The sequence below is a fragment of the Triturus cristatus genome, chromosome 4_2 (assembly GCF_964204655.1).
Source record: "Triturus cristatus chromosome 4_2, aTriCri1.1, whole genome shotgun sequence".
Classification (NCBI taxonomy): Eukaryota; Metazoa; Chordata; class Amphibia; order Caudata; family Salamandridae; genus Triturus; species Triturus cristatus.
The window spans coordinates 566,358,997-566,374,155 of record NC_140586.1 but is presented as its reverse complement, the minus strand read 5'-3'; the positions used below and the strand labels follow the sequence as shown (position 1 = coordinate 566,374,155).

At 43.3% G+C, this 15,159-nt stretch overlaps 1 protein-coding gene across 1 annotated transcript in view; it reads left to right on the top strand.

Moving 5' to 3' along the window:
* Window positions 1-15,159, top strand: part of STXBP3 (syntaxin binding protein 3) — a 177,737-nt gene that overhangs the window by 117,620 nt on the left and 44,958 nt on the right. The window contains exons 13-14 of the mRNA XM_085602220.1: window positions 2,596-2,676; window positions 7,917-8,055. Of these exons, the coding sequence (XP_085458346.1) occupies window positions 2,596-2,676; window positions 7,917-8,055 (220 nt within the window). The remainder of the gene's footprint in view (window positions 1-2,595; window positions 2,677-7,916; window positions 8,056-15,159) is intronic.

Genomic DNA, 15,159 nt, shown 5'->3' with positions numbered 1-15,159 from the left:
CCCGGAGCACACCCCTCCCCCGGGGAGATCCAACGTGAGGCCCCCTTCGACCCCAGAGCGTGACTGAACTGGACCACGGTCCCCCTTCACGAGGTGCTCCATGGGGAGAAGGGTCCAGCAGGTGCCTCAAAGACTTGCCATGTGTTAAAGCGCTATTGATTCCTGGATCACTACGTTATGCTGGAGGGCCACATCTGACATGTTATTGATTCCATAATTGAAGTGCTAATGTTCTGCCAGATGCAGCGCTATGTGCGGCACTAAGTCTAATAACTCTATTTGAGGGGCTATGAAATCACTATGTGCAGCGCTAAGGCTAATAACTCTATTTAAGGTGCTATGAAACTGCTATGTGCAGCGCTAAGTTTAATAACTCTATTTAAGGTGCTATGAAATCGCTATGTGCAGCGCTATGTTTAATAACTATTTAAGGTGCTATGAAATCGCTATGTGCAGCGCTAAGTTTAATAACTCTATTTAAGATGCTATGAAATCGCTATGAGCAGCGCTATGTTTAATAACTCTATTTAAAGCGCTATGGAATTTGCTGTGCTGTGTTTGACCACCAGATGGTGCGCTTAATTTCATTCCCGGTCCAAGATATTTATGCAATGCCAATCTAGTCACGATGAAATGTTTTGACCCTAAAGTGATGTAGATAAAAACTGATTGGTTCCATTTGAAGGAAAAGAAAAACATGATAGAAGGAAAGATAAAGCTTTTCTAATTTTTCTAAATTCTCTGGTGTAGTGTCGTTTTTAGTGGTGGTACGCTGGAGTGCTAGGGTGAGCGGGATGCAAGCACGACATGTTACTCTGGAATGAGGCCTTTCCACTTGAGCCAAGCTACCCTAGGACTTTAGGTCCAACAATGCCACTATATAGAATTGCACTTTTGTCTACTGAGGCATTTCCAGAGTAAAGGCAAACTCAGGTTTTCAGTTATCCATTTGGGGAGCACAAGGCGTTAAACATGGCCCCCATTTCTTGTTACTTTTGCCAACCTATGTTCTGTGTTTATTGTTTGTTTTCTGTATTCCCTATCCACTTCTGCAAAGTGCAATGAATCCCTCTTCCGTTTGGGTATGAGCAGCATTAAGGTGAAGAAAGAGAGCCTGAGAGGGCACGCATTACTTGATTTACCTCCTCTGGTTTACATTGCTATGTGTTTTCTGTCCAATGCTAAGTCCAGATGACAAACATGGAGCGATTAAGTGCTTAGTAAGGGACACATGCTTTTCGTGCTACGTCAGCGATTTTCAGTGCACATTTACATTGTGATCTTCTGGATGGGATTCAAAACTCATTTCTTCATCCCATCCCTGACTTTTGGTATCCCAGTGATCCCGCTGAGGGGGCTATATATGTAGGCTTTCAGGCATTATTACCCCCTTGATTCTTCATCACCATAGGTTAATTTGCTTACTTTTTTTTTGTTTTTTTGTCTTTGCTTATGCTTTTGTTCTGCCTTGTGGTGAAGTCACGTTATCTTTGGTCTATATTCATTAAGATGTGTTCTTGGACCAGCTAAACTGTCCCAGCCAATGGTGGCCAAGAGAACGCAATGTGGTCTCATTTATTAACTCAAGTTTTGTTTATAAAGGCCTCTGTATCTAACCAATGTCTAACAAGGCCTTCTTGTTTGAGCAAAGTGTTTGTGCTTTACATATGGGACACAAACAACATAAAATTACTAAAGAGTGGTAATAAATCAGTGGTATCCGTTTTTGACAATGTGTAAATGGCCTTTTTAAAAATATTTCAGTACCCCTTTCCCCTCTGACGTACCTTTAACGTTATTATTAACCACTGGCACAGACCTTTGCAGCAGCCTGCCATGTTTAATTGGATGCTACAGAGATCAGAAACCAGTAATCGTGTATTTGATTCTATCAAGCACGGTTTTCCCACTCTATGTAGGTTTTTGCTCCGAAGCATATTTGTTTTAACTGTCTTCATTCCTACATGGGTGCTCGTCTATCAAAGCAGGTGTGTCTAGTTATGATTTCTCAGTTTTTACAAACACATTGTGCTCTACATGCATCTGTGACATTTAGACACTGTGAAGTGAGGCAGAAACCACTATTGCAATGTTTCTAATGTTTTTTACAGTCCGCCGTTTCAGTTAGTTTACAGGTCTTTTCTTGTCTGTATTGTGTGTGGGGAGCAGTGACAATCATCACTGTGGCCACATGTACTCGTCTCTGGCATCATAGGCTATCAGTAAGAGAAGTTCCCTTAAGTGTTAGATCCGTGGTAGGACAGCACTGACCTTCCAGCCTGTTCCAATTCTGGCTCTTTCTGTAGATACCATGGTTAATGTCTGCTCTCCTCTGGCTACTCGAGACAGAACTTCACTGGGCATCAAAGTCGTATATTTGTGGATAAGATGATTATATCCGTGGACCCTTCATTGGCTATCGACACTGGAATTTATATGTTTTTTAAATGTAACTGGATTTTGGCTCAACATGGACAAAAAGATATCGGAATGTGAAACCTCGTTGTCCAGTCTTCATAAGTAGAATTGCTATTACTGGTAAGTATGCTCTTTACAATGTTGGTTGGTCATTTAATGAGTTTGTTTCTTTTTCAGCAAGTACTTCACTTGAATTTGGCTGAAGATTGTCTAAAGAAGTTTAACGGTGGCATAGACAAGCTTTGCAAAGCAGAACAGGTATGAGAAGCAAAGCATTTGTTTCGCATTATGGTTGTGCAAACACTTTCTGCTGTGGTGTTACTTTTACCTAGTGCAAAGTATGAAGTTTGCTTAGAAATGATTATACCAAATATGGTCAGGAGTCTAAAACAGTGTAAAACAATTAAAACATGACCACACCGGGCGTGGCTTGGGGTGTCAAAATGGTGTTCACACTCTAGGAGTGCTCTGGACCCCTCCGTCATCTGCCACCATCCACCTTGATGCCTTGCCAAGTCTGAGCCCATAACTAAATTACTGTATTCCCCGTGCTGGTGGGAGGCTGAAGGAGACACCAGCGGGGGAGCTGCGGGGGCCCAAGCACATGCAAGAGACTCTGGGGACATGCTCAAAATGTCCACTGCCTTATCCGATGGGCGGGGCCGCTGAGAGGCGAGCTGCTCGTCTAAGAGACTCACATATGCCCCCAGACACCCGGCATTACCCTGCTGGACCAGGCGGGAAATGCGCTTTGCCAAGGGTTGCATCCCCACCACTCTTGTACCGAAGGGGCCCTTCCGCATCATCACTCAGAGAAGTAGCGAGGAGGGCCGCAGTAGAGTACTGCATTTGGAACAGGTGGTGCCTCTTTTCCCCCCCACGCCCTCCCCTTCTCTAGTTCACCTGCCTGATTAATCCCCTGGGGAATCTTGGCTCTCGACCTACTTGCATTCCGGTTGCAGCTCGGCACGTGGTGCCGGTGCGTCTCGGGGCCCCTATCCTGTGACGCACCTCTGGTCTTGCGCTCCACCCTCCAGGCCCCAGCATACATGTCAGGCCTCAGGACGTCGATCAGACGGGAAGGCTCCTTGGCCCATGGTGGCTGTGCGGGCTGTTCTGGGGGACCGACCAGACTTTGGGCCCAGCACCCACACTGAGCTGTACCCACTGGAATCCTCCTGCTATCATTAAGTGGTCTCACCGCGTGGCTGCTGCGTCACATCCAGGAGCAGGTGAGGAGTGTGATTGAGGGCCTGAGTCCTGGCCAATGCATCGCCTTACCAACTGACGAAGCTCAGACTGGTGGTGTGGCCCAGTGGATTGAGAGAGACTTTTTTCTTATATGGACCTGTTCATATGCTGACCCTACCGGTTCTGCCACACGAAGCTCTGCAGCCCCTGCTACTGTGCCATTTTGAGTGGAGAATTTGAGGGTGATCAGGCCTCCCCCTCCCTCTCTTGTGGATGTGTCCTGAGACCTTGGATTTGTGCTGAGTAGGGCCTGGAGGGGTGCTCCCCTATCAGCTTCTTCCCTGGGGCACCTCCAACCGCTTGTGCAGGGCCAGTGCTCAGAAGGGAGAGGATGATCTTGAGGCCGGTTGTGGTGCTTGTGCCTCTAATGCCCTTCCGCCTGACTTTGGGTGATCCTCAGCCGGAGGATAGACGAGCTGGCACTCAGAAGACACGTGGTGGGAACATAGGCGCTGTACCCAACACATACAAAAAGGTTAACTCCTCACCTGATCACATGCATAAACATGATTTGATAATGCATTATCACCACTACATCGAACTTGCTTAAGTGTCTGTGTGAACCTCGCCTCTACCTCCTGGTGCTCTGCACATTCTAACTACAGCCTATCAAAAACATGGCTGCTCGTGCTGCTGTAGTCTGTGGCAAGTGGGCCAAGCCCATGACACACCAACCTCTGTCTACCGTCATCCAACCATGTGGAAAGACAAGACCACTAAACCTCAACCGTCCCAGCCATGCATAGTTCAATTTACGATAATGCAGGTAGCATTGGGAGCGATACCTTGGATAAAGTTACCCAAGGCGGAGGGGACCTAGATAAAATTCTTCAAGCTATCCACACCTCACAGAATGCGGTAGAGACAAAAATAGGAGAGGTGAGGGTAAACGTTGCCCTTTTCGGCCAAGACCTAAGAAATGCAACTAGCCGTATCACAGAGGCTTAGGCCCGTCTCTCAGCGGTTGAAGACGAGGTCACAAATCTCAAAACCACAGTCGCCCATCCCCTAACTCATACCAATGAACTCCATCACTGGGCCGAGAGTGCGGAAAATTGGTCCAGACGGAATAATTTGCGCCTTGTGGGATTTCCCATAGAACTTCTCGGAGGAATGGGTCCTGTAGGAGACCTGGCTGAGGCCTTTGGGTGACGAAGATTGGCGAGATACTTTGATGGCCCCCAAGCCCCTCACAGTCTCCTCCAGACTCCGATTGATACAAAAATATTATCTGCACTGCTCTTATCTCACTCCTAAAAGGCTGTCCCGAGCGGGGTTAAGAACCAATCATGACTGTGGCCGCTGTTCTTGTTCCCCAGCGGACTTCTTTCACATTGTATGGTCTTGTTTGATTATAGCGCAGTATTGGGAAAAAGTAATAGATGAGATGTCTGATGTTTTAGACCTGTCAATAGAGCTTTCTACTCCTTTAGTTTTCCTGGGAGTGGAGTAGAGGGTGGGTGGCTCCAAAGCCGACAATGCTTTCCTGGGCACTGTCCTGCTGGTCACTGAAAGGGACATTGCTTCCCATTGGAAGGCAACTCAAACATCGAAATGGAAATCTGGAGTGTATTGGTGCGCTCAGCAAGAAAAAACTGTTTATGAGGCACGTGAATGCCTGACCAAGTATGCCAAGATTTGAGGCAAATGGATTGGGGGCTTAGGAGGAGGTGCTGATTTGTTGTGATTATGCAATTTGTATGATCCTTGGTTTCTCATTGTGGACTGAGTTCTACTGCATTGGCTCTTTTTCAAGACCATTACTGTTACTTTTTTTCTTGCAATAAAACAATAAAGTTGTTTATATAAAAAAAAAACATGACCACACCAGGAATGCGCCACTGCTTTGCTCCAGCTGTCCACTCCCTTTTTAAAAGGATATTTATAACTGTACTGATTGAACTACAGCTTAAGTCAGTAGATATTCATACGTGATGCGGGGCGGATCACTGTTTTAAATACTAAAGGTCTGCTCTTGGCTAGGTTAATTTTGTGTAAAGTTCTTTCCACCCTCCCTAGAGCACGTTGTACCTGGTAAGGCAACAGTCACTGTAGGTGTTGGTCACCTATGCCTATTACCACTCATGGTACCCAAGGGTTTCTTGTACATTCTCCCCCTTTAACTCCTGCAGTGACGTGGAAGTAGCAAGGTATTTTATAGTTGGCGTGGATCTGCAAGCAGGATGCTTGACCAGAATCTACCTGAATCACTGCTGAACTGGTCCTACAGAGGACACGAAGCCTGCAGCATCCCGCGACTAGCAACTCTACCTCTGAATGGGGCTTCAGCAGTGAAAGATTATTGAGGGAGCCAAATGTGAACTCTGATGAGTGGAGGACACCTTGCAAACAGAAGTAAAAGTAACTAGTGCTGGGGCTCACTCAGGTGCCTTCAGGGCAATACTTGCCGAGTCGGGTGCAGTTCTTGTTGAACAGCCGTGGTTAGCCATAGAAGTGGCATTGTTCTCCTGCACCTGTCTTTATAGGTTTATTCATTATGAAAAAAAAGAAATAAGAAAGGCTATCCTTTCCTTAAAGGTCTCCAAGGACAATTTATGCCTTCAGCATTAACGTTTGTTTCTTAGTCGTTCGTGCTGTGCCATCTTCAGTTGTCCTCTTACCCCAGTTATCTTTTGAGGTTGGGGGTGGTCCACTCTGCAGGCTCAGTATTTATCAGCATTAGCTTCCATCGCCCGTTATTGTCTAGTATAATATGTACTCCACAAATTATACAAGAGATGTAAATCCCATCCTAAAACTTCACTTATTTGCAGATAATCCACACTGCTCCACTCTCCATTACTTTTTCTCACCCCTCATTACTCTACATTTCCACAATCTTAAAATATATTTTTCGTTATTTATTGTTACTTTTATGCGGGGACCAGCTATTCAGGTGTCTAACCGATGTACATTTTATGTTGGTCTTATTCGGTACCTTCTATAACTAAATCTGCAATCCCCATTAATCACTATGTCTTGCTAATCAGTTAAATATTTATTTTGAATAAAAAATCATATCATTAAACATACAAGTGGTTCGTCAAAATAGCTAAACTTAAAAAAATATATAGAACACATGACTGAATGAATGCGTCACTGAAAGCGCATTGTAGATGTTCTACTCAAATCAAAGCAGTTCAACAATGACCCAAAACTAAAGTTACCGAAATGCTACATATACAAAATGCATTACTACAAAAAATAAAAATTATCAAATGGTCCAGCAAGTACTTCCTAGGGCTAGAAATTAAAGGGACTTGCACGCCTATTATACTGATTGTGGAACAGATAATTCAGAGGACGTATCTAGCAAACATGTATTCTGCAAGCCAGAAATTAGCATGGAAGTTATATGTCTCATAGACCCAAAGTGCACCTTCTGTGTGCACAGATAGTAGTCTCTTAAGTGGGTTTCATCCACCAGTTTCATTATTTGTGATAATCATAACTTTAGAGTGGATTGAATAACACACACAGCTCTTCATTCCAGTTTACAAACATACCTAACTGAAAGTGCCACACCATAGAAGGTGAAAGAAACACGAGGAGCAAAACATACCTATTATGGAAATGTAAAAAAAAAAAAAGCTTAAAGTCAAAGCCAGACCTCTTTTGTCTAGCCCCCGGATAGCTCATCTTATCTTATCGGGAAAGTTTTATCTTTCAGAAAAGATTTGTTGAAAACTCACCCCTTTCGAGAATACACCTCCCAGACTACCGGTCCCACATTTTATCCTTCTTGTTGTACTAATCCACCTCTAGAAAATGGGAACAGGCAACAATAAAAGGTGATTGACTGATTTGTATTCTTTCAGAGAGACAAATTCAACAAAGTGGTTATTTGGAACTCATTTAGAAATATGGTACACCCGTGGGAGGAGACCTCCCAATCTGAATTTAGCATTGAAGAATTATAGGTATTTTGGAGAAAATCTAAGTTTATCTAGGGCCATGCTGTTACCACTAATGACATGAATGTTTTATTTTTCTTTCATATTTAAGGAACGTTAACTCAAGAGATTGCTGAAATATGTAATCATGTATATTGTTCTAGAGCTGCATTTATGAAATGTTTAACTAGATAGATTTTCACATAAAATAATAAAACTAAACTGTTGTCTCTAGTAACTATAGTACTCAAAGGCATTTATTCTCAACTAACAGATGCTTCTATTAGGTGGACATGTACTTGGTGTAACTTCTGTTCAGCATGAGGTATTAACTTTGAATATTTTTCATTGTAGGATTTAGCTCTTGGAACAGATGAAAATGGGCAGAAAGTGAAAGACCTCATGCGAGTCCTCCTTCCAGTCGTATTGAACAAAAGCTTTTGCAATTATGATAAAATAAGAGCTATTCTGCTTTATATCTTCTCTGGGAATGGTATGGATCATAACCTATGACCACCCATGTATGAAAAGAGTATGGTTACAAAGGCTTGTGAATTTTACTGCAACTCATGCTTTATTTAGATGCTTAATGCCTTTGTGACTTTCCCCAGATACTTGAATGTTCTCTGAAAGTGTTATAGAGCATTGTCCATGAATGTCTGTGTACCACCTACTTTCCATATGGGATAGTATCCAGATTGTTTACCACAGAATCATGCACAGTTTAGTTTTAACTGATTCCAAACAAAAACCTCCAAGGGACTGACCTCCAATCTAAAATGTAGGTTATTTCCATAGCCGCAAGTGGCCCCTTCTCTTATGCGATAGCATCAGTCATTCCTTGCTATTTCATATTTTGAAGGAACTTCAAAGCCCATAATTACAATGGACAATCCACACCTCCTGCATTAGTATGAGATATCGCACATACCATATCGCCTAAATTTCAAATATTACATTCCGCCATTCCCATGGTCAACAGTGATGTGTGTGTGTGTTGCTTGTTTGAGGAAGTTGTGTGATCTATTGAGACATGCATTGGGAGTGAGAAAGCATGAGGCTGATATTAAACATTTTCCTTGTTATGGTTGGAAAAGAAATCAGACCGCTTAGTACTATTTTCACCCACTCATCTAACCACCACGACTTCATCTTGCCTCTGGTTATATGATTTTTTTTCACCACAGATTCTAGGCGCATGCAGAAGGAGTAGCTGATCTCTTTATTAATGATTGCTGGGGTCATGATGTTTGCATGAAATTTTATGTTTTGTAAAGTGAATTTTTCTCCATGTTCTTGTTACTCATAGTGGACATAAAAAATGTTTGCTTCTAGAAGGTGTGAATGCCCTCTCATAGCAAAGCCAAAAGCAAATTTGCTTTCCAGTCGACCAAATATTTGCTTTATCCTACAGTAGACTGTCAAGTTGAGTTGCCTGCAGTTTGTGTTTCACCTCATTCAGTCATCACTTTAAAGGATGATGGATGCTTCTTAGATATACGTCAGAAGACCCGGATCTTATGAAAGCCCTCCCATAACCAATGATGGTTGGTTTAGTAAATGCAGCACATTCATACCAATCTGCTTTACACAAAAAATGAAGCCACTGGTGTTGCTGAGTTCAATTTTGAAGATGGAACCATTATCACAAAGTATTGTGAAACTAAGTCACGTGTGTATTTATCACATCTTCTTTGATAGAGCTTAAGCAGTCTAATTTTCTGAGTTGTAGTTCTCTTCTACAGCAGTTCACAGTTTGGTAAAGTGGTGTTCTTAACACACAAATATCTATGCACAACACGACTCTAAGAGGCAGTATCGGTTATGTAGGACATTACATTCCTGGAAAATTAAGAAATTGTTACACTACTATGAGGACCCTGAAAAAGTTGTAACCCAGTCGATTATGGTACTACCAGTCTTTTATATTACCCTTTCTTTTTTTTTCCATTTCAAATCAGTATCGCATTTTATGTAAGCAGTTTCCTTGTATCCCTTCTTGGTCTTCAGAGGTATAGGAAACTGGGATTTTGTTGCAATCCCCTTGAAACCCCCCCCCCCCCCCCACACCACCCCCACACACTTTTGCCTGCAACTTTGATTACCAAGTCCCCAGTACCAGTGTTCTTTCCCTAAAACTGTTCTATTGTTCCCCCCAGTTGGCAAAACCTTTAGAACCCTCTGTACCCCTGGTACCTAGGGCCTGAGGTACTGAAGAGGGGCCCCTAAGGGCTGCAGCACAGATTGTGCCACCCTAAGGCACCCCTCATCAAGCACATACAAGACTGCCATTGCAGGCTGCATGTCTTGGTGCAGACAAAAGTGAAAACACGACATATCACACTTCCCTGTGTGCCATGTCCCCTACCACTTCATGTAATATTTGTAAACCACCCCCGCAGCAGGCCTACCAGCCCTATGGCAGGATGCTGAATATTACATTGAAATACATTGAGCTCCCGATGCTGTTTTGCACCTGACCGCCCCATGCTGCTGGTGGTGTACTGCTAGTGTAGATTTGGACCTTGCCCACCACTCACCTATGCCTGTTTGCAGAGCTTGTTCGTCCTTCCTTCCTTAGTATAACATTGCAGAAATTGCACTGTCAACTTTTAAAAGTCTAAAGAATTTATATTTAGAAATTTACTTACCTGAACGAATTTTCTCGGATGCCCAAACATACATAAAGATACTTGCTATTTTTCTAAATTGGTGTGGATCTCCTTGAGTAGTGTGTGTCATTAATCATTGTATTTGAAAGTGTCTTGCAATCCTCTGTGTTAAGCCTGAGGCTGCTTGACCACACTACCCCCTAATAGAGCCCTTTGGGATGGCATAGGAAGCCCCTGTCCACTCCTAGAGGAACCACTGGACTCTTTACACAATACATCAGATTCTTGATATATCGCATAAAGAGCGAACTCCCTACAAGAGGTGATCAGCTTTTCGGTAGTCGCTGTACCTTGAATGCTACAAAAAGTAGCTATTAACACCTTCATTTAGAAGTAATAGTGCCTCTCCTCAGCAGAAAACTTTCAAGCTCTTGTTTTTGTGTTAATGATTCAGTGTGACATTCTTCTTCCATTATCGTTTTTTAAACTAAATGCAAGGTTGCTTAAGTTGCTGCCAGTGAACACACTTTTCCTCCTGCTGCTTCCTTCATGTTTTTGAATAGATCAGAAATTTGGTGCTCTAAATTTCACAATTTATATTAGACCCAAGGTTTACGGTGTTTTTGGTTATTTGTACTACTTACAATCGGCTCATGGAAAAAACCTTGTCTGATTGTGGTAAATATTTAAATTACCTGTACTATTTTTTATGCAGTAAAGTCTAGTAAGAATAACTCAGTCAAAATAAGAGGCAGAATCCGTGGTATTAGAGGTTCTGAAAAGGGCTTTATTCCTTACAAAGGAATTATGGTTCGAACCAGGCAATCTTATTCCATCACCACGAAGGTTCAGGAAGGGATAGGCAATACATTATTGACAAGTAACAATATATATATGAAAAGCATTGCATTAAGACAGATGCAGGAGGCGTAACAGCTGATAATACAGATAAGAATACACATACGTAATGAAAATAGGCGTAAATACAGGCGTATACTAGAAACGTCATTTAAAATGATGTCACAAGTGGGTGGATCCATAAGAGAATCCTGCAGTGTCAGCAGAAATATTTGGCAGAGATGCGCGCGCAGCCGCATGACGTGTGATTGACGTGCAACTAGAGGGTGAAGGGGAATTGACATTTAGCTCTACATGTGGAGACAGAAGTCTGGGGGGTCAGGTCAACCTAATCCCAAATCGTATCTAATATCTTTGTTTAAGGAACTGTTTTATCCAAAAGGAAAGGTCTCTCGGACGGAATCTATTCTATACTGACTGTTAGTGCATGTACAAGCGTCTATGTGTCTACATGAGATGCGAGGGGGCAGGAATCTTCCATGGTAACAGGGGCTATGAATTACTTGCATAAAGACAGCGAGGCCGGGCCCTTTGCTCGGTAGCTGGAAGGATGTTTACCTAAACTACTAGACAGGAATGCATTGGATGAGGAGCGGAGCAGATAACTTGAAGGCTGAATACAGTTTTTGGCAGGCAACAGGCCGCGTCAGGCACCGTTAGCCGCGCAGGGAGTAGGACAAAGTTCATGGATACGGATGCAGATCCAAGCTGGAGCATTTCAGAGGCAGAAGCAGGAAAAGGCTTGATGGCAGAATTCAGGGCCTACTCGCCTGAACTGTAAAACATGAAAGGTGAACCATATAAAGTCGGTGGCCAATCATACTTAGGAATGGAATATTCGACCCATTCATGGCGGATCTGAAAGAGGACATGTTGGCGTTGGACGCACATGCATTTGCGTCTTCATAGCTGGAACTGGAGGGAACATAGATGTACTTGTAGCATGTACATGGAGCCGTTGGGGTCTAAGATAGGGGACACAATTGACCATAAAAATTCATATTTCCTCATTCCCTCCTTGTCCCCTACGGACCCTTATGAAATATCCATCTTCATCAATCCATCAATCTGTTCGTATAGCATCATTTGTTCTTCTTTCTTCTTCCGGGATCTTGAATGAAAATTTGAAGGCGGGATACACGATGTGGCACACAGACCACAAATCGCTGGCCCACATTGTAGACACAAGCAGCAACTGAATAAAATGAGAAAGCCAATACCTAGGAAGGATAGGATCCTCCATCCCCAGGCTGACAACACGCTCCAGAACCAACCGGACCAAGTCCAGGTGCCTGGATTCTGGTGTATCTGGCTTACGATCTTATGAAGTCGAGTTATGGCCTTATATACTGACGGCGCGTTTTCTGGTATGAAAACACAGCAACTTGATCCGATGACCCTACAAGCTCCGCCCCTATCGGCCAGAATGACGTCAAGGACAAGACGATTTTGAAGAACAACAATCCGCATCGCAGACTGCTCCTCTGTTAAGTTGCCTAAGGCGGAAGTAGTTTCATTCACTACTGCTTCAAGGGTTCTAGTTAATCTACGTATCAGCTTACTATTAGTGACTGTACCTATATAGGGAAAGAAACCTTTATTGAAATCTGTATATTGCTCCCATGCGGTTTCAGTGTAGTCGACAATCGGGAGATCTCTCTGCTGTCTATTGTGTACTAAATGGGTATTCCTATGGTAATCAGGCGGGGCTAGGAAAACAGGTGGCAGAAGGAATGCAATGTAACAGGTACCATCCCAATCTAGGGGTAGGCGTATGTATGCGGTGTGACCACAGATGAAGTAGGAGTGACGAGAAGCTCTAAATGTAGACTTGCCTTTATCACTGAATTCTATTACAGTGGTACATTTACTATGGCCCATGTGTATTGAACCATTCTTTCTTACACATAATTCGCCTCTAACTGGAAATACTGACATAGCGGGCAAGATTGGTGTAGCTTCGGATTCAACATTCAGGATCATGAGATTAAGTGTAAAGTTACCTAATCCATATACTTCATTTTCTAGATCAGTTCCTGTTCTTTTGGGAAGTCCCTCCTTGTTAGGGTAGCAGACTTTAAGTAAAACTAGGTTCAGGTTTCCCCATACCCAGTTGTCTTGATAAACTACTGAATTTGAATCTAGGGAATTAATCAAACTAAACCATGCTCCACAGGAGCCATTGTGTGTGAATGGATACGGAAAGAGGGGCAGAACTCCCTTGTATTTCTGATAGGGAGGGAGTCGGCCACATATCCAACAATTTGTAGCATTGCTGGTCTGATGAGAATGATGTAACATACTAATGAATGTGTTGTTGCGCAGCGCAAATCTATAGGACAACTCATGCGGGGGTAATTCGCTAAAAGAATGTTCGGCAGTAGCATTGAAAGCACGCTTGGAAATAGGGTAATACATGTGTAATAATATACTGGCAATGATAATCAGGAGACTTAGAAAAAACATAATTAACAAGGTCACTATGCAGTGACTACGAAGTGATTTACAGTACGCATGTTTCTTGAGCTGTTTCTGTCTATTTCTCTCTCTATTTCGGTCTAGAGGATACATGTCAGAGACAAATTCAACCGATTCACCTTGGAGAGGACTTAAACAATCAAATTGTCTGACTTGCTAGACCTTAGTTTCAGTTTATAGTTTTCTTTTTCTGGCTTGTCATCCAGGGGGAGTTTTGAGTCAGTCTGTGAGGGAATGCAGGGCTGAAAATTCAAGTCGGATGATAGTCCATGAAATTTTTTTATATGGCTCGAGTGCAACCACCCTTTACGTCCCTCAATCTTCACGGCTGTCCTTGTGGTCAATAAGACGAGTTTAGGCGACTGCCAGCGAGGCTCCAGCGGGTTCCTTCTGTCGAAGTTCCTTACAAGTACAAGGTCTCCCGGAACCACGTCATGGGGCTTCACCTCAGTGTTATCGGGAAAAGCTGCAGCTACCTGTGAACGACAAGATTGTAGTGCAGACATCAAGGAAGCCAGGTAATCTGTCAGCATATTACAATCAACATCAGTGATTTTACGAGGTATAGGCGTCCCCCACATATTTGGTGGTCTACCGAAGATCACCTCATACGGGGATAGCCCTGTTCGAGAGTGTGCTACCATTCTCATGTAAAAGAGCGCAACGGGTAAAGCTACTATCCAGTCGACACCTTTTTCTCTACATACTTTGGACAGTCTAATTTTCAAAGTTTGATTATGCCGCTCCACGAGACCTGCTGCCTCGGGATGTCGGACGCAGTGGAATTTCCATTGATAGCCTAACAGAAGTGAAACATGTTTCATTAGCTCGGATGAGAATGGCTGGCCATTATCTGAGTACACGACACGGGGCAAACCATACCGTGGGAAGAATTCTCGAACTAACTGTTTGGCAGTAGTCGGGGCAGTGTAATCTGAGACGGGATACGCCTCTGTCCACCGGGAAAGAGCGCATACAACTACGAGGACATATTTGAATCCTCGACAACGTTCCATCTGGATATAATCCATCTGGAGGACTTCAAAAGGGTGATCGGGGGGTTGAAATCCACCCTGTTCTACAGGTACGCCTTTTCCTGGATTGAACTGACAACAAATCATACAGGTACGTACTTTCTGTTTAGCTGCTGCTCGCAAGTGTTTATTGAACCAAATGTGTTGAATACTGTCTAGCATAGCTTTCTCTCCTAGGTGCGCTGGACTATGTATTGTGTTAATGATGACTTGAACCATGGAGTCAGGAAGAAACCATATAGATTTTCCCTTCGTCATCCATCCTTGATCCGTTTGGATCCCTCCTAATTCAGTCCATCTCTTTATTTCTTCTGGTGTAGCATGTGTCTGTATGTCAATTACATCAAGGGCGGGATCCTTAACTGTCATGCAGTGTGTTGGTGTCGGAACTATTGTCTTTGTCGTGTCAGTTGTATGAGTCTGATTCTGAGCAGTTTGTTTAGCTGTTCTGTCAGCTAGGTCGTTACCCTGAGAAATAATGTCAGTCACTTTCGTATGGGCCTTGCACTTCATAATCGATATTGCAGTAGGCAGATGTATTGCATCTAACAGAGCTCGAATAAGGGGACCGTGCTGGATGTGGGCACCGTGAGAAGTTAAATAACCTCTCTCTCG